At 45.7% G+C, this 20513-nt stretch overlaps 1 protein-coding gene across 1 annotated transcript in view; it reads right to left on the reverse strand.

Moving 5' to 3' along the window:
• LOC103111877 (glutamate-rich protein 6B) overlaps window positions 1–20201 on the reverse strand; it is a gene marked incomplete at its 3' end in the record, with an annotated part of 50808 nt that extends 30607 nt beyond the window's left edge. The window contains exons 1-2 of the mRNA XM_060184421.1: window positions 20120–20201; window positions 761–1210 (exon numbers count right to left, since the gene is read on the reverse strand). Coding sequence (XP_060040404.1) covers window positions 761–1187 — 427 coding nt within the window. The remainder of the gene's footprint in view (window positions 1–760; window positions 1211–20119) is intronic.
• Window positions 20202–20513: the final 312 nt, after the last annotated feature.

The following is a 20513-nucleotide window of genomic DNA, read 5'->3' on the forward strand; positions in this document are numbered from 1 at the left end:
GGGGTCCCGAGTTAGAGCCCCGGCACTGCCTGTGTCAGAATGATGCTCTGTTTTGTCTCTCTCTTCCTTTTCTTCTCTCAAAAATAAACAAGCAGGGGGCCGGGCAGTAGCTCAGAAAGTTAAGCACATATAGCGTGAAGTGAGGATTGGCATAAGGATCCTGGTTCCAGCCTCCGGTTCCCACCTGCAGGAGGGGTCGCTTCGTGGGCAGTGAAACAAGTCTGCAGGTGTCAATCTTTCTCTCCCCCTCTTGATTTCTCTCTGTCCTATCCAACAACAACAACAACAACAATAACAACACAACAAGGGTAACAAAAATGGGGAAAATAGTCTCCAGGAGCAGTGGATTCCTAGTGCAGGCACCAAGCCCCAGCGATAACCCTGGAGGCAAACACACACACACACACACACACACACACACACACACACACACACACACACACACAAAACAAAGAAACAAAAAACAAGCAAATCTGTAGACAAATCACTCATTTCAAAGGAGAAGGAGGAATAGAAGGAAAAGGAGAGGAGCAGAAGGAAGAGGAGAAGTATTAAGAGGAGGAGGAGAAAGAGAACAAGGAGTAGAAGGAGGAGGAGAAGAAAAACTATTGTGTCTCTAATGAGTCTGTCTCCCTGCCAGCGTCCTAGGCGAGGAGGGGACCTGAGCTCCCATGTGTTCTGCTCCTGGTATATCTGTGAGCTGGAGCTGCCATCACTCGTGAGCTGCTGCTCTGACTACACCCCCCACCCCAAGCCTTACCTTTATCTGTGTTCTCTTCCAGGTGCTTTTCCTTCTGCTGGTGCTTCCCCACCTTCTGGTGCTCCTGTTTAGATAGACTCTCTCTCCTTTTCAGTTTGTTCTCCTCTTCCAGGTATGCTACCACCTTTTTCTTCTCCAGAAAGTCTTTCTTCTCCTCCAGAAATTCTCCCTTGTTCAGATACTCCTTTTCTCCCAGACTTATTCCCTGGCCTCGCCTCTCGCTCCTGGACAGATGGTCCTCCTCCTCCCACTCCTCCTCAGGTGGCCTACTCGGCTGGTAGATGGCCTCTGGAGTCAGTGGCGGTTCTTGCTTACTCTTCCTAGGCAGCTGCACCTCGGCCTTCTCTTCCTCTGAGGCGAAGGACTCTGCAGGGTGCTGGGAGGCTGCAGGAGGGTGAGGTGGGTCCTGGCCATTCTCAGCAGACATGGTGGGGGAGTCACTCCATTATCCTGGTGGTCAAGAGTGGGAGACAGTCAGTCCCTGCCGCTGGCAGAGTGATACCAACTTCAGTTGTTTCCAGTTGGGGGTCTTTGGGTGGCCTTTTGGGCACCAGTGAAAAGGCACAAACAGAAGAAACAGGTTTTCCTTTTAAGGAGCCGGAGGGAACACCTTTGAAATGACAGTACAGGAACCCAGAGTTGGTTCACCTGGTAGAGGGCACACGTTGTCATGTGTAAGGCCTGGGTTCTAGTCCCCAGTCCTCATATAGGAGCACCTGCATGGGGAAGCTTCATGATGGTGGAGTAGTGTTGTAGTGTCTCTCCTCTCTCTGTCTCTAATATCTATTAGTCTCTCCTCTATCTTAAAAAAAGAGAATTTGAGGGCCAGGTGGTGGTGTACCGATGGAGTGCACACATTTCCTTGTGTTCAAGCCCCTGACCCCCCCACCTGTAGAGAGGGAGTCTCATAAATGGTGAAGCAGTCCTGCAGGTGTTTCTCTCACCTCTTGCCCTCTCTATTTCCTCCTTCCCTTTCAGCATGTATATGTATATGTATATGTATATGTATATGTATATGTATATGTATATGTATATGTATATGTATATGTATATGTATATGTATATGTATATGTATATGTATATGTATATGTATATGTATATGTATATGTATATGTATATAAAAAAAGGAAGTCGGGCCTTAGTGCAGCAGGTTAAGCACACATGGCGCGAAGCGCAAGGACTGGCGTAAAGATCCCGGTTGGAGCCCCTGGCTCCCCACCTGCAGGGGAGTCGCTTCACAGGCAGTGAAGCAGGTCTGCAGGTGTCTGTCTTTCTCCGGTGGTGGGAACTGTGTGGAATTGTACCCCTCTTATCCTATGGTCTTGTCAGTGTTTCCATTTTATAAATAAAAACATAAATAAATAAAAAATAATAAAAAAGAAAAATAACCATGTGGACAGGACAGTCTGCCGTGCATGGTGACAGGCATGGAGGGAGAGGTTCAGCACCATGACTAAGGCCATAGTTAGTGAAGGGCCCTGTCCTGGTTCCTGCACACACCGCTGCCTCTGACGGAAGAGGCACCCTGTCTTGTCGATAGAGACATGACATGGCAGGTGCTCGCTGTTCTAACACCCAGTTTTGATCTCACTGTGAGCTCCCAGCCTCCCCCAGGGAACCCTCCAACCTTGTGTTACACTCTCCCTGTACCTTCTCCCTACTGCTTTAAATGGAGCCCCATCCAGATTTATTTTTTACTTAAAGCCTAAACTCTCCACTTAATTATAGCTGCCCCCTTCTAACCACCATTCACCCCTCCTGCCTTCCCCATGTGCCAGAGAAAGATCAGGCTGGGATCATGGGGCAATTGGAGGGTTTGTCCAGCCCAGCCTTGGGGGCCACACTGCCGTTCAAGCTGGTTTTTAGCTGCTGATGACAAAAGATCAAGATCCACCAGTAGCCCCCACCCCGACTTTCTCACCAGGTCTTACAAAAATGGTCCACTTTGGGGTTGACCATATAGCTCAGCTGGATAGTGTGCCCACTTTGCTATGTGTGAAACCCAGGTTCAAGCATGGGTCCCACCAGTTGGAAGGAACTTTAGTGCTATGATGTCTTTTTGAAAAAAATTCTTTTATTTTTAATAAAGATTTTACTTATTGATTCTGTACTCCCAGAGGGATAAAGAGTAGGAAAGCTGTCAGGGGAGGGGATGGAATATGGAGAGCTGGTGGTGGCAATTGTGTGAAGTGGTACCCCTATTATCCTATGGTTTTGTTAATGTCTCCTTTTTAAATAAATAAAAAAAATTTAAAAAATTAGAGAAATAGGGCAGGGGGAAATAAAGAGGGAGAAAGACAGAGAGACACCTCTGGCACTGTCTCACCATTTAGGCCTCTGGCTTTAGCTCTCAAGCCCTCTTTCACACAGTTAAATAATAATTATTCCTGATAAAGTAGGTGAGAAGAGAGAAGGAGGGAAGTTAGGTTCTGCCACTTACTGAACACTGTGCCCGGAATAGTGTAAGATGGTTTTTTAAAAAAATTTTAAATACTCTCAAAAAGTCTGGTAGAATATTATTATTTTTCTTTGGTAGAATATTATTAACTAAGAAAACTGTGGGGTCACAGAGGTTTGGTGACTGACCCTTGGCCACATCTACTAAGTACTATAGCTGGGTTTGCATACTCAATCTGTCAACTCCAAATCTAAACCACACTGCAGATAAGGAGCTGGGCGAGCTCTACAGGTTTCCATTTTGGCAACTCAGGTGCTTAGTGATTATGTCAGACACACTGAGTCTTCAGTCATAGTCATTTAGAAGGACAAAGAAATACTATTGAGAGTTCCTGCTTGCTAGGAGACTCACATGCAAAACCATAATTAGGGCCAGTGTGATAGCTCATTTGGACAGTGCATTGTTTTTCCATGTGTGCCACCTTCTGGGTTTGAGCCAGGCCCCCACAGCACTGAGGGAAGCTTTGATGCTGTAGTCTTGTTCACTCTGTCTGCCTCTCTTTCCTGATGCTGAGGAATTATTCTGATGCAGTCTCCGCCCCCAGGTTTTACCACACCCCGTGAAATCCTAGCAGTGCCCCCCTTCAACCAATCCTGCCCCCACACGTCACCCCTGGTTGTTTCCCAATAAAAGCTTTCTCACTTCCCCCCCTCGCTCTCTCTCTCTTGGCTCCTTCTGGGCTCCCTCGGCTCTCTTTCTCACTGCGCTCTCTCCCTTCTCGCCCCTTGGTGAGGTAGTGGGGACGGCCATTGTCGGCTGACTCCACGTGGCCTGAGCCACCCCCCCAATCCTATAATAAAGATTTGTGTACCCCGCTTGCTCCGGACCCTCTCTCTTCTCCGCGGTGCAGCCCGACACCTGGCCACAACCAACACCTGGCACCCATCATGTCCCGCACTCACGCCCCACTGGGTGGCCCGGCCTGAGTTCCCCAAAAGCCGCCCAGACACAGGTAAGTGGCATCTGCCCGCCTCTGTGGACCCGCCATGGGATTTTTTTCGTTTTATGAGGAGGTGTCCCAGACATTATATCCTTCTCTCCTGGGACAGGCTCTGGATATCAGACATGCTTTGATTTTCGCTACACTGTTGGCTTTCATGGCCATATTTGCTACTTACAAGATATGTACAAGGTGCTCTGCCACGAGGGTAAGCGAACTTGAGGCTGAGATATGAGAGTTAAAGCATATGTGTGCAAAACTTAACCGCCTTAAGTGATCAGCAGTTAGCCCCAAAACTTCCATTCCCACAGACACGCACATGTGTTCGGTGGCTCCTCCTTCGACCCCACCCCCAGCTGACCCCATTGCTGTACTGGCTTCTCCTTCTCTAACCCCACCCCTAGCTGACCCCATGGTTCCAGTTTCCGCCTCTCTAAACCTGCCTTCTGTCAGCCCGGTTCCGGTTTCTGCCTCTCTAAACCCGCCTTCTGTCAGCCTGTTTCCAGTTTCCACCTCTCTAGACCCTCCCCCTGCTAATACCTCATCACTAAGAGACCCTGTGGCTTCCTCTCCTTCGACTCTTCCCCCTGCTGACACCTCATCATTAAGAGACCTTGTGGCTGAGATACGAGAGTTAAAGGATATTTTTTCAGCATTTAAAGACCTTAAACCATGTGCAGTCTGCCCCGAGAGCTCCGTCCCCATAGATGCGTGTTCTGTTTCCCCTGCAGCCACTACAGCAGTTTCCACAGCACCTTCCACTTCCGTAGCTCTCTCGCCAGCGTCATCGAACCAAATCCACACCTTCCCGGTAAACGTGGCCCCCTCTAGACAAAATCCTCAGGCGTGGCACCCATACACCTCTAAAGAGCTCAGAGAACTCAGATAAGCGGTCAGGGATGACGGAATTCATGCGCCATGGACTAAGTCCATTTTAAGGAGTTTTTACCAGCACCTTAACACCCTCCAGAACTGGAAAGACCTGGCTTGTGCTGCACTCCCAGACCCCCTCTACCTGCAATGGAAAGCATGCTTCCGTGATGAATGCTCTAGACAATCACAGGAAAATAGTAACAAACAGGTAGAATGGAATTTTGATGCCTTGTTTGGAGCAGGAGCGTTTGAATCTGGAACTCAGCAGGCAGAAGCCAGGTTTCCAACTGGTTATTTTGAATAGGTACGCATCTGTGCAACAAAACCATGGGAAAGGGTGACCCCAACCAATGTAGACTCGTCAGTTCCCATTAACTTTCTTCGCCAAGGCACTGATGAATCATTAGCGAGCTTCATCTCAAGGGTGAGGACAAGCTTAGAGAGAAAGGTTTATAATCCTGAAGTCCGCTCTCTACTCCTGCGCTCTATTGACTGGGAGGCATGATACCACAATTCCGTCAGGCATGCCTTAATTTTAAACACCTACACCCAGATAATTGTATTTTAGCGACACAGGAACTTACATCAGGCTACTATGGGGCATCTACTTTGACACAGGCTTATGTAGTTACCCCACATAATCAAAACGGGGCCTGCTTTCAGTGCAGTCGCCAAGAGCATTGGCGTAACCAATGTCCTGATAAGCTGTGACCACGCCTCCAGTTAAAGCAACCCCGCCTCCAGTCAGGGCAACCCCGCCTCCAATCAGGACAACCCTGCCTCCAGTCAGGGAGCCAGAAGCCATGTACGGTTTGTCCCAGATGTCGTAAAGGGTTTCATTGGAAGAGAGATTGTTGGTCCAAATTTCATAAAGATGGCACGCCCCTGAATGGTACAAATTCAGGGCCTGAGATTTTGTGGACTACGCCTGTTTTAGAACGTGGTCACCCTTCTATGACAGTAAAGATTGGCAATATTCCTTTAAAATTTTTGATTGACACAGGGGCAGAAAAGACGATTTTAAGGCAAGAAGAGGTTCCCAAAGATTGGGAACTTCTCCCTGGACCCAGTATACATGGAGTAGGAGGGGTGACCCCATCATTTCGCACACGAGATTCGCTCGTGTGGGAATACCCGGAAGGCTCTACCGGACACTTCCACTCTTTGGTAGCTGATATCAGCACCAACCTACTGGGCAGGGATCTTCTGGAATGTCTTGATGTTAGGATATCCACAGATGCCTCTGCAGAGTGTAACACTTGCTCCCGCGAGACCAGATCTAATCAGCACTCCCAATACTAAACGCCATTGTTTGTAGCCAAACACCCCGCTTAAGCTGGCTTTCTAATGAGCCTGTCTGGGTGGAACAGTGGCCTTTACCTAGGGATAAGCTAGAAATTTTAAAAGAGTTCATCCGAGAGCAGTTGTCCTTGGGAGACATTCGTCATTCTCAAAGCCCATGGAATACTCCTGTCTTTGTGATTAAAAAGCGCTCGGGAAAATGTCGCCTCCTTCAAGATCTCCGTGCGGTAAATAAAACCATGAAGGTCTAGTCATGAATTGAATTCCAGAGTTTTCTCTCTTTCTCTCTCTCTCCAGACAAACAGGGGAGGGGGGTTGGGGGTAGTACACTAGGTTAAGTGCATGTAGTACAACAGAGCATAAGGACCCACTTGAGGATCCAGGTTTGAACCCCTGGTTCCCCACCTGCATGGGGGGGGTTGCTTCACAAGCAGTTTCTTCTTCTTCTAGCGTTTGCCCTTCTTCAGTAGCCAGTCAATAGCATCAGGTTGAGCCTGATGTAAAGTTTCGAGACCTCCTTTGAATCTGGAGAGGTGGCAGTCGTTGACTATGTGGGTCATAGTCTGTCTGAAGCCGCAGGGGCAGTTCGGGTGGTCTCTGGCTCCCCAGCGATGGAACATAGCAGCGCACTGGCCATGGCCTGTTCGATAACGATTGAGGACGGCCCAGTCATAACGTGCTAGGTCAAAGCCGGGTTGACGCTTGCAGGGGTCTGTAATGAGGTGTTTGTTCTTTACCTCAGCTGACTGCCAACTCTGTTTCCAAGAGTCTGGAACAGAGAAGTTCAGTGTAGGTGTAGGGGACCAGATTGGGTGACGAGACGTCAAGCGTTGGACAGGGTGGGTGAAGATATCCGCGTATATTGGCAGGTCCGATCGAGCGTAGACGTGGGAAATGAACTTAGATGATGCCGCATCCCGACGAATATCTTGACCAGGAGACCACGGTGCCAGACCGTGTCATAGGCTGCTGTGAGATCAACAAAGACAACACCCGTCTTTAAATTCTTCTGGAATCCATTTTCAATGTAAGTTGAGAGTGCCAGGGCTTGTTCGCAGGTAGATCTTCCTGGGCGGAAACCAGCCTGGGCGGGTGATAGGAATTTCTCTCTAAGATGAGAAATACGTGACAGAAGCAGCCTCTCAAGGAGTTTGTAACACATGGAGAGGAGAGAAATTGGTCTATAGCTGGCAGCCAGTGTTGGGTCTTTCTTTGGTTTCAAAACCGCTATAATCTTCGCATGACGCCAAACTTTGGGCATAGACTCAGATTCCAAGATGTGGGACAGGAATGAAGCGAGCCATTTCTTTGCCGCAGGGCCCAGGCTAAGAATGAGTTCTGGGGTGACGTTATCATAGCCAGCAGCTGTTCCCAGTTTAACCCTTTTCAAAGCGTCTTCCAGTTCAGACAGTGTAAAGGGAGAGAGTTTTGGAGATGGACAAGATAACTGGAAGTGGGATGACCACTCATGGGAAATTTCTCTTTTCCAGACTGGGTCGATCTTAGCACGTCCAACTTGAGTTAGGTGACTGGCCACTGAGTTTGGAGATACGGGAGGATGGGAGACGGGAGGGGGTTGGCTACCGGCACCCAGTCTGTGAAGAAGCTTCCAGGCCTTCCTACTTGAGTGGGTGAAGTTCAGACTTTCCGTGAGTTGTTGCCAGCGGGCTTGGCATGCTGCATCCAGGGAGGTAATGAGATGGTAAGCCACATCTGGGTCGCCCAACTCATCATACTGCTTTAGTAGTTGCTCGCATTCAGCATCAAGACAAGGCATATAGTTAGCACGTCTCCCATGAGGAATGGCTTGGGAAGCTGCTTTGAAGATGGCTTGGCGGAAACGCCTGTAGGAATCTTCAGAGGGGATAGAGTTTATTGGAATTGCAGGAATAGATTTGTTGGTAAGATCACTGAACAGACTCCAGTTTGCTTTCCGAAAGTTCCATCTTAGTTTCTCCGAGCACAGAATCAGTGGGAGCTGGAGACCAATGTGGATGATAGCTGGGCGGTGATCACTGTGCGGGAAGATCTTGAGAACTTGTCTCATAGCGGGAAAGGCTTGGCTGTGCTAATCCAGCACAGGTCGGGTGATGAGTCTTTATTCCATCTAGCACTGTGAAAAGAGCCTGGCTGTTTGGGATCGTATAATAGGGAGAGGTCATTCGCTGAAGCCCAGTTGGCTAAGATAGAGCCGTCAGCACGAGTGGAGGAATATCCCCAGTCTTGGTGATGACTATTAAAGTCTCCAACATAAACGGCTGGGTGATTCGGGCTAGGCAGGACCTCGTTATCCCATGAGGCACTGGGAGGCTTATATACGTTGACGAGCTGAATAGTTCCAACAGTAATGGAGTCATAGAAGGTCGAAGAGGCCGTATGGTAAACGTCTGCAAGACACGATTTGGTGTAGATGGCTCGGCCATGTTTAGGATGGAGATTATAGCATATTAAATCGAATCCACTGATGGTGAATCGAGCAGCTTCATCGACTGCTATATGTGTTTCTTGTAGGCAGATAACATCATAGCTATTGATATACAAGATTGTTTTTTCTCTATTCCCTTGCATCCGCAAGATTGTAAATGTTTTGCCTTCTCTGTTCCGTCTATTAATAACACCAGCCCTGCTGATAGATTTGAATGGGTGGTGCTACCCCAGGGTGTGGCCAATAGTCTTACAATTTGTCAGGAGGCTGTTAAATCTGCCCTTTCCTCCATATATTCATAAGGGCCTTAATGTTTTTCATTATACAGATGATATTTTAATATGGGGAAAATGAGATATGGATGCCTTACATGATTTTCTCATTCCTGCATTAAAGAAAAGTGGCCTTAATGTAGCTCCTGAGAAGATACAGCTAATTCCTCCAATTTCTTTCCTAGGTTCAGAGATCTCTCTATGGCAAATTCGTCCCTTAAAACCTAATGTCACCTTTCCTTCTAACCTTACTCTTGCTTCTTTACAAAGTTTTCTAGGTAATTTAAATTGGCTTAGGCAGTATCTATATCTACCTACAAGCTGCCTCCAACCACTGTTTGACCTGTTGAAAGGAAACAAACAGCCCTCCTCAAAGTGTAAGTTAACTCCTGAGGCCTCCTTGGCACTGGAAAGGGTTAACCAGGCCCTCCAGAACATGCACCTTGTTCAATTCTCCCCCTCCTCTCCGGTAAACCTTCTGATCTTTAACTCCACCCCCACAGTAGTAGGGGCTTTGTGGCAAGACCATGGGGTTCTCGAGTGGCTTCACACACCAGTAGGCGGAGCTCCTAGACTCCTCACTGAGATAGACGCGTTAGCATTCATGGTTTGCCAAGGGAGAAATAGGTCTGTGTAGGTCTTAGGAAAAGAACCGGATTTAATTATCCTGCCCTTTTCTCTCACAGATACTGAGTGGCTTATACGCCATCATTCCCACTTTGCCATAAACTTCGTGGGGTTTCCAGGACAAATAGATAACCATTTTCCTTCTAACAAATTGATAGCTTCTTTACCTCTTTTGCCTCTACTAGCACCTAAACTTTTCTCTCGGGATCCCATTCCCTCTGCTCCTACAGTCTTTACTGATGGCGGAAAAAGGGGAGCTGCTGCCCTTATATATTACCCAGACAAACAATCTCCTAAACCTCTCTTTACTGAGCTTCCTGAGAATTCCCCTCAGTACAAAGAACTTTATGCTGTTTTCCTTGCATTAAAAGCTGTACCAGAATCCTTCAACCTTTTTTCTGACAGTGTGTATACTGTTAACCTACTTCCATGGCTTGCTCGTTCTTATGTGAAAATTGATGACAACCCACTTTCCCCTCTCTTGATTCAAATTGCCTCTATGCTCTGTTCTCGAACCCAACCACTATATATTCAACACCTTCGTTCCCACAGCCCTCTTCCTGGTTCCCTGTCCGAAGGGAATGCTGCAGCTGACCACCTTGCCTCCACAGGAACTTTCCCAGCCTCTGTCTCTGATCCTGCTAATTTTCATTCTCTAACCCATGTTAATCTTAAAGGCCTTCGAGCTCGATTTCCTGATGTTCCTTTACCACAGTTAAAACATATCCTCGCTACATGCTCTTCTTGTGCAAGTCTCATAAAGACAGACCCTTGGGGTTAACCCCCGAGGTTTAAAAGCTAATGCTATTTGGCAAATCAATGTCACCCACATACCAAACTTTGGCAAACAAAAATATGTGTTTGTCACAATTGATACCTTTTCTAAATTTATGTGGGCAACAGCTCAGATGGGAGAAAGTGCTAAAAAGCTTGTAAGCCATATGCTCTCTTGTTTTGCCGTTATGGGGTTACCACTTTTTTTGAAAACAGACAATGCGGCTATGTTTACCAGTAAACAATTTAAAGATTTTTGTTCCCTCTGGAATATTGCTCATACCACGGGCATTCCCTACAATCCACAGGGACAAGGCATTGTTGAGAGGGCCCATCAAATGCTTAAGGCTCAATTGAATAAAGATAAAAGAGGAACATATCCCCCCAATATCCAGCTAGCAAAAGCCTTAATTACATTAAATCTCTTTAATATTTACAATAATTCAGACCTACCTCCTATTATTCTTCACTGGCAATCACCATCTACCCTCCCATCCATTAAGGTCAAATGGAAAGACCCACTCGATAAAATTTGGAAAGGACCTGACCCCCTATTGACCATGGAAAGGGGTTTTGCATGTGTTTTCCCTCAAAATTTCTCTAAACCTGTCTGGGTTCCTGCCTGCCATGTCCGACAATACCCGCAGGATGGCGCTGTTATCCCTGAAGAACAAGAAATACTACAAGAGGACCAGATGCAGGATACATCCCAGGATCCATAGTACGACATGGAAGAACCTACAAAATCTGGCTCACAGAGACCTCTCTCCTACCCTTTCCCTGAATGTCTTATGTTACAACTGGCCAGTTGTGTTTTGTGAGTGACTGTGTTGAATGACCAAAAAAAATTTTTTTGCATGATCCATCTGCTCGGAGTACTCTAAAAGGTAATTGGCTCTATATAAAAATGCTGGACACAGCCAAAGTTTCTGGAGATGTCCAGAAACATTCCAAAATTTTTGTTTTCTCCCTCTTTTGATTTTTATATATAGTTTTGGTATATATGTAAGTGTTTAGTCTCAAACTGTGTGGCTAATGATGGATATAAATTTGTTTTTAAAATGATATGTTTTTATAACAAAAGTTTTTTCCTCCTTTATAACAAAAGTTTTTTCCTCCTTTATAACAAAAATTTTTTTTCCCTCAGTGTGTTATAACTAAATGTTTATGGGTATGTCTCAAGTTTGGTAACACTAACTTAATGGTCAAAAGTGTAACCTTACAGCTACATGATTACCAGGTAAGGTGAAATTAATTTGCTAAAGGTAACTAACTATTTAAGGTAAAAGTCTAAATGTTTAACGTGAAAATTCATTCCCAAAACTAAAATATAAATTCTCTATACAGGACACCTTTGGAGGGCCCCCAAAAGTGCCCTGTAAACTATCTTGTGGAAATTAATCCACAACAGATCTGGCATCAATCGGGCACTGTAAATGTTAAAATCATTGTCATGAGAATGCGTTAACTCTCTAGTAACCTGAGTCTGTTTATGGTCCAATGTAAAATTCAAAATACATATTTTAACTAAAATTGGTCTCAAGATCCTGCTGTAGAGACTGCTACAGGGGTCACATTAGATGACCTTTAAATAAAATCATAAAGATATTTAAACCAATTATAATCATCGAGGTATCAACTATAGTAAACCTCTAACTTGTTACAAGTTCAAATTAACCACGAGAAGCAGATTGTTTGTGTTTCTTTCACAGGAATCCTGGAAAAAAAAACCATCTGAACCCCTGCACACCCTGACGTCACCCACTAGACAGCATGACTACAGTGGCACACCCCCCGAAACCCTAGATGTCACTTAACGAGATCTGAAGAACCTGATACACAGACTCCAAGGACAGAACCTTTTTAATGCCTGCTTGCTGTGCCTGCTTCTGATTTGCCTGTTGTGTGTTGGCGGTTCCAGCTACCTATCTACAGAAAAGCAGAATTCCAGCAGCTGACCTTCCTCATGCAGCATTTCATCCTGCCATTTTTTCCCCTAGCCATCTACTTTGGACTGAGACTTGTATCGGACTTGCTGGCATACCCTATAGACACTTTACACAATTTTAAAGCAGCTTATTTCCCTTCACACTGCTGATCTTTCATAGACTGATCCTGAGTAGTTCATAGACTTTACAGACTGTTGCCTTGAGGACTATACAATGCCATATAGCCCCTCTGTTTGGTGGGTCATGCCCTCCCGCCTCCCCCTCATTATGTACCCTGGCCCCCTCCCCCCCAGGCAGGGAACGTTCCTTTACACATCAACCTTTCCCTTGACATCACACTGGCTTTTACCACTCCCCTACTTGTCCCTTCCTGTTTTGTTATATCATTTAGGTTTATGCCCAAAAGGTTTCTGCTCACCCCTACACCACTATTCCTCTGTCATAGATAGTCTTTTACAGACTTTGAACCATCTTATGTGATGACTAGATAGAAAGATAGAAAAAGATGTAGAGATATTGTGAAGAGATGGTTGAGCAGGCTGCGCTTAAACCTATGAGGTGAGTCCCTCCAGGTAAGTCTCTCTCTCTCTAAAGAGGGGTTGAGCACAGGGGGACAAATAAATCTCACAAGGTTGGCAGCCATTTAAGCCTTCCCTCCTCCACAGAAAGTCCTACATCTTCCCACCTGAGCACGGCATTCCTTAAAAACATTTAAGCCTACTCCATTCCATATTTCTTTACTGTGTCCATTTAGATATAAAGGGAAAGGAGGAGATGATGCTGAGGAATTATTCTGATGCAGTCTTTGCCCCCAGGTTTTACCACACCCTGCGAAATCCTAGCAGTGCCCCCCTTCAACCAATCCTGCCCCCACACGTCACCCCTGGTTGTTTCCCAATAAAAGCTCTCTCACTTCCCCCCCTCATTCTCTCTATCTTGACTCCCTCTGGGCTCCCTCGGTTCTCTCTCTCTGCGCTCTCTCCCTTCTCATCCCTTGGTGAGGTAGTGGGGACGGCCATTGTCGGCTGACTCGACATGGCCTGAGCCACCCCCCCCGATCCTATAATAAAGATTTGTGTACCCCACTTGCTCCGGACCCTCTCTCCCTCTTCTCTGCGGTGCAGCCTGACACCTGGCCACAACCAACACTTTCCCTTTCTAAAACAAAAGCCAAAACAAGACCATCAGTTAAAAGTGTACTGGACAGGGGCTGGAAGATAGCTCATTCAGTGGAGAGCATGCTTACCATGTGCAAGGACCTGGGTTGGAGTCCCTGGCCACTGCATGGAGGCACTTGCATACTTCAAGAGTGGGAAAGTGGTGCTGTGGTATCTCTTCTTGTTCACACTTTCTTTTCCTCTCTTCCTCTCTGTCACCTCTGTCTCTTACCCTCTACTTAAATAAATGAGCAAAAGACATATAAAAGTCTTCCAGAATTGGTGGAATGATGCAGGTGTGAAAATATTAGCAGCCAAAAAAAAAAGTTTGCTTTGCTGGGCTCAAGTTTTCAGGAGTCATACACAGTGACTTTGGCATTTCTCAAATCTTCAACGTTATCTTAAACTCAACATGATTATTGATTGTTATTAGATGGCATTCCTTCCCTCTCCCTCTCCCTTTCCCTCTCCCTTTCCCTCTCCATTTCCCTCTTCCTTTCCCTCTCCCTTTCCCTCTCTCTGTCCCTCCAGGGTTATCGTTGAGGCTCTGTGCCTGCACTACGAACCTGTTGTTGTGTGCCGTGGAGGAGAGAGAGAGGAGGTCTGGAGCGAAGAGGGAACACAAATCTTTATTTGCGCTGGCACCTCAGAGTTGGGTGCTAGAGAAGCAGGTTGGGCCACGTGAAGGTAGCAAAAATGGCCACCTCACGCAGTAACCTTTCCTGCGTGTGAACACCGAAGTGAAGCGCTGGCAAGAGAGAGAGGTGCGGAAGAAGAAGGGCTTATATTAGGAGCAGCTCTCATGAGAATGGGAAGGGGGAGGAGTAACCATAGCACTCCAGGATGGGATAATAACTCTCATGAGAATGGGAAGGGGGAGGAGTGACGAAAGCTCTCCAGATATCGCGGGGATATAGACAATGCCCTGAGGGCACAATATGGCGAAACAGGCACTCTGAGAATGTCCCAACTCTCGCAGGAACTAGCAGTAGCCTGAGGGGACAACATGGCAGATGTGACTGAATCTGCACAATTTCCCAGCATCTCCCCCTTTCCTTTTATCTAATGCCCAGGCCAACAGTGTGTAAAGTCTATCAACTACTCAGGGTCAGTTTATGAAAAACCAGCAACGTGAAGGGAAGGAAGCTGCTGTAAAATTGTCTAAAGTGTCCAAAGGGTATACCAGAAAGTCCGATAGAAGTCTCAGTTCAAAGTAGGTGACTAGGGGGAGAAATGGCAGGGGATGAAACGCTGCATGAGGAAGGTCAGCCTCTGGAATTCCGCTTTTCTGTAGAGAGTGAGCTGGGACAGTCAAAATGTGACAGGTCAAAGCAGAAGCAGGAAAGGCAGACAGGCAGTAAAGGAGGAATGTACCCCCCCAATATCCAGCTAGCAAAAGCCTTAAATACGTTAAATCTCTTTAATATTTACAATAACTCGGACTTACCTCCTATTATTCTTCACTGGCAAACACCATCTACTCTCCCATCTATTAAGGTCAAATGGAAAGACCCACTTGATAAAATTTGGAAAGGGCCTGACCCTCTATTGACCATGGGAAGAGGTTTTGTGTGCATTTTCCCACATAATTACTCTAAACCCCCTCTGGGTTCCTGCCTGCCATGTCCGACAATACCCTCATGATGGCACTGTTATCCCTGAAGAACAAGAAATACAAGAGGACTAGCCGCAGGATCCATCCCAGGATCCACAATATGACATGGAAGAACCTACAAAAGTTGACTCACAGAGCCCTCTCTCCTACCCCTCCCCTGAATGTCTTATGTTATGACTGGCCAGTTGTGTTTTGTGAGTGAGTGTGTTGAATGACCAAAGATTTTTGCATGACCCATCTGCACAGAGTACTCTATAAGGTAATTTTATATTTTATATAAAAATGCTGGATGCAGCCAAAATTTCTGGAGACATCCAGAAAAATTCGAAAACTTTTTTTTCTCTCTCTTTTGATTTTATATATAAGTTTTGGTATATATGTAAGTGTTTAGTCTTAAACTGTGTGAGTAATGACAGATATAAATTTGTTTTTTTTTAAATGATATGTTTTTATAACAAAAGTTTTTTTTTTTCCTCCTGTGTGTTATAACTAAATGTTTATATGTATGTTTCAAGTTTGGTAAAACATTAACTTAACGACTAAAAGTGTAACCTTGAAGCTATATCACTACCAGGAAAGGTAAAGTTAATTTGCTAAAGTTACTAACTATTTAAGGTAAAGTCTAAATAGTTAATGTGACAATATATCCCCTAAACTAAAATGCAAATTCTATATACAGGACGCTTTTGGAGGGCCCTCAAAAGTGCCCTGTAAACTATCTTGTGGAAATTAATCCACAACAGATCTGGCATCAGTCTGGCACTGCAAATGTTAAAACCATTGTCACTAACATACGTTAACTCTCTAAGTAACCTGAGTCTGTTTATACTCCAAAGTAAAAATGGTTAAAAATCAGTATATATTTTAACTATAATTGGTCTCAAGATCCTGCTGTAGAGACTGCTACAGGAGGTTACATTAGATGACCTTTTAACAAAATCATAAAGATATTCAAACCAATTATAATCATCGAGGTATCAATTATAGTAAGCCTCTAATTTGTTACAAGTTTTATTTTTTTTCACAAGTAAGTGAGTACAGCTACCAAGCCTTCATATGAAGAATCATCTGTTCATATGGTAAGGTATTAAACTATAAAAAGTTCATCCATACACAACCTATGTAAATTAACAACATTCACATATTCTTGTAAACTCAACTGGGGTATCTTGTCTTGCCACCATAGGCCTGCCTTTGTCAGCCAACAATTTAAAGATGTTTCCCTTTATAACATCACCCATGCCACAGACATCCTTTACTACCCCCAAAGACAAATGGCTGTTCCCCTAGACATCACATCCACTGACTGCTTCCCTTAGACTTGAGATATGATCCCACCTCTTCATACCAATGGATACATTCCCCCTTCCTTACCTGTCTACCCTTAGTTGTGGGACCCTAGCTTGTTTTACTTCTTTTGTTCACAATAGGTCCTATAATTCTTTTTTTTTAAACATTTAAATTTATTTATTAATGAGAAAGAGAGGAGGAGAGAGAAAGAACCAGGTATCTTTCTGGTACATGTGCTGCCAGGGATTGAACTTGGGACCTCATGCTTGAGAGTCTAATGCCTTATCCACTGCGACACCTCCCAGATCATGGTCCTATAATTTTTAATAAGCTCGTGGCCTTTTTGCAACAACAGATTGATGCCATAAAGATGCAACCTATACAAACTCACTATCAGAGGCTGGACATGGCAGAATATTGAGTTGCTGTGGAGGATTTGCCCCCCTCCATCAGAACATCCACCATGTAGAGGACTGGCTAGCCAATGACGGGTAAAAGGGAAACTAGTGCTATCTAATCAACCTAAGACAGGGCACCTGGTACTACTGGGCAAAAATGACCAGGTGTTCCAATGACGGGTAAGACGGAAGGCTGATTCCCAACCTAAGACAGGCACAGTCCGCTCTGCCACAAAACAAAGTCCGCCAAATGATATAAGAAAGGGGGACATGTGGGGAGCCACATGTGCCCTCAAGGTTGCTATTGGCATGGCCATAGAGTTTATGTTAAAAGATAGTTCCTGGGAATCGGGTGGTGGTGCAGCGGGTTTAGCGCAGGTGGTGCTAAGTGCAAGAACCGGCTTAAGGATCCCAGTTTGAGCCCCTGGCTCCTCACATGCAGGGGAATCGCTTCACAGGTGGTGAAGCAGGTCTGCAGGTGTCTCTTTCCTCTTCTTTGTCTTCCCCTCCTCTCTACATTTCTCTCTGTTCTATCCAACAACCACAATAACAGTAATAACAACAATATAATTATAACAATAAAGCAACTAGGGCAACAAAAGGCAAAATACCAAAAAAAAAAAAAAGATAAGTTCCTGCTTCCCTACACCTTAGAGTCCTTGTTAAAAGATAAGTTCTTCCCCATGAATCACCCAGGACCTTCCAGATAACGGCTGACTACCATGACAAATAATATAAAATAATAATAATAAATGATAGGAAAGATACATCCCCCAATACTCAGTTGGCTAAGGCACCAAACCTCTTTTTCTATAAAAAATTCAAATCAGATGCCCTGCTAACCACGAGAAGCAGATTCTTTGTGTTTCTTCCACAGGAATCCCGGAAAAAAACATCTGGACCCCTGCACACCTTGACATTACCCACTAGATGGCATGACTACAGTGGTAGTCCCCCCCGAAACCCTAGATGTCACCTGACGAGATCTGAAGAACCTGATTCACAGACTCCAAGGACAGAACTTTTTTTTACTGCCTGTCTGCCTTTCCTGCTTCTGCTTTACCTGTCATGTTTTGGTGGTTCCAGCTCACTCTCTACGGAAAAGCAGAATTCCAAAGGCTGACCTTCCTCATGCAGCGTTTCATCCCCTGCCATTTCTCCCCCTAGTCACCTACTTTGAACTGAGACTTCTATCGGACTTTCTGGTATACCCTTTGGACACTTTAGACAATTTTACAGCAGCTTCCTTCCCTTCACGTTGCTGGTTTTTCATAGACTGACCCTGAGTAGTTGATAGACTTTACACACTGTTGGCCTGGGCATTAGATAAAAGGAAAGGGGGAGATGCTGGGAAATTGTGCAGATTCAGTCACATCTGCCATGTTGTCCCCTTAGGCTACTGCTAGTTCCTGCAAGAGTTGGGACATTCTCAGAGTGCCTGTTCAGCCATGTTGTGCTCTCAGGGCATTGTCTATATCCCCGCGATACTTAGAGTGCTTTGGTCACTCCTCCCCCCTCCCATTCTCACGAGAGTTATTATCCCATCCTGGAGTGCTATGGTTACTCCTCCCCCTTCCCATTCTCACAAAAGCTGCTCCTATAAAAGCCCTTCTTCTTCCGCACCTCTCTCTCTTGCCAGCGCTTCACTTCGGTGTTCAGACGCAGGAAAGGTTACTGCATGAGGCGGCCATTTTCGCCAGCTCCACGTGGCCCAACCTGCTTCTCTAGCACCCAACTCTGAGGTGCCAGCGCAAATAAAGATTTGTGTTTCCTCTTTGCTCCGGACCTTCTCTCTCTCTTCTCCGTGGCCTGCACAACAACACAAACCCACTGCTCCTGGAGGCCATTTTTTTCATTTTGTTGTTGTTATTGCTGTTGTTGGACAAGACAGAGAGAAACAGAGAGGAGGGGAAGACAGAGAGGGGAGACACCTGCAGACCTGCTTTGCTGTCTGTGAAGCAATCCCCTTGCTGGTGGGGAGCCAGGGGCTTGAACCGAGATCCTTACACTTCACGCCATGTGCACTTAACTCGTTGTGCTACCACCTGGCCCCCTAGATGGCATTCATTTTCTGATTGCTTAGCTTGGGATAGCAGTGGAAGGAGATTTTGGGGGTGTGTCCTGTACATACAGCCAGTGCTCTCTGCAGGTGTGAGCACGGCCTCTCTGGGGGACTGTGGGCAGCAGGGGGAAGTGCACTAGGCCAGCCGAGCTCACACTTGAGTGCATGATCTGAACATTCCCCGTGCCTCTTGCTCCACAGGTCTCAGGTGCTTTTCTCATTTATAGTGTCAATGAATGAACCTAGAGCAGCTCTCCTTTGGGCTATGTGTTGGAGATGGAATCTAGGCCTTACACATGCAAAGTATGAGGTCTATCACAAAAAAAAATAGTCTCTCTCTTAAAACCCTGGGCACCAGTTATGTTCTGGAATTCAGATTTTTTCCCCCCTGATTTCAACTTGCCTTAGGGTAAATCTGTTACAAATGTATAGCCACTTAGAGGGATCTGGGGCAGCCCAGACTGCAGATGGATCTGACTAGTGTATATGTATGAAGACATGGGCCTCTTCACAGCAAGTGGGGATAAAGAGAAACTGAAGAACCTCATATCAACACAGGTTTGCCACACATTTATTACTAGACTTTTGGGTTTCCTGTAGCTTGCAGAATTGTGGATAAGAGAGGGAAATAGCTCAAGTAGTCATAGCACAGAGGTGCATGTCTGAGGCCCCAGAGTCCCAGGTTCCTAGCACCACCACATGCAAGAGCTGAACAGTACTCTGATATCTCTGACTCATGACAATAAATATTTAAAAATAAAGTTTTTTTTTTTTCTTTTTAGAGATTAGGGGGTGAAAGGCAAAGAGAAAGAGGGAGGGAGAAGGACGGACACCACAGCTCAAACCTGGGTTGCACACATGGCAAAACACACATGGCAAAGTGAGCTATTTCACAGGCCCAGTAGAAAGATTCTTTTCTCTCTCTCTCTCTCTTTTTAAGTATTTATTTCCCTTTTGTTGCCCTTGTTTTATTGTTGTAGTTATTATTGATGTCGCCATTGTTGGCAAGGATAGTGAGAAATGGAGAGAGGAGGGGAAGACAGAGAAGGGGAGAGAAAGACACCTGCAGACCTGCTCCACTGCCTGTGAAGCGACTCCCTTGCAAGTGGGGAGCCAGGGTCTTGAAGTGGGAGCCTTATGCTGGTCCTTGCGCTTTGCACCATGTGTGCTTAACCCACCCCACTACTGCCCAACTCCCTCAATAGAAATATTCTTACCTTGCATTTTCATTACTTTGAGAGTCCTGCTCGGGTATGTGAGGGAATGTAACACACTCAAAATGCAGTTTCTGTAGGAAAACAAGGTCCATTTTAGGGAAACCCGCTTGGATCACTGTTTCTGGGCTCACAGTGTGACTAGCAGGGAGGACAGTAGGACTTGCATGCTATCTACTATCTTGCCTTCAAGTCTTGGGACAAAGCAGCAGCCGCACTGCCCAAGTAAGGGTACAGCTCAGTACTTACAAAGTCAGGGAGTGAACCGGGTCCAAGCCAAGAGACTTTTTAACAACAGCTGAAAGGAAAACATTTTCCCATTAGTGTTTAGTGATCTAGAAAATTAGCTAGAGAATGCCTCATTCCCTAAGAATACTGGAGAATGCATCCTTTTTCC

This window comes from Erinaceus europaeus, unplaced genomic scaffold (assembly GCF_950295315.1).
Source record: "Erinaceus europaeus unplaced genomic scaffold, mEriEur2.1 scaffold_802, whole genome shotgun sequence".
NCBI lineage: Eukaryota > Metazoa > Chordata > Mammalia > Eulipotyphla > Erinaceidae > Erinaceus > Erinaceus europaeus.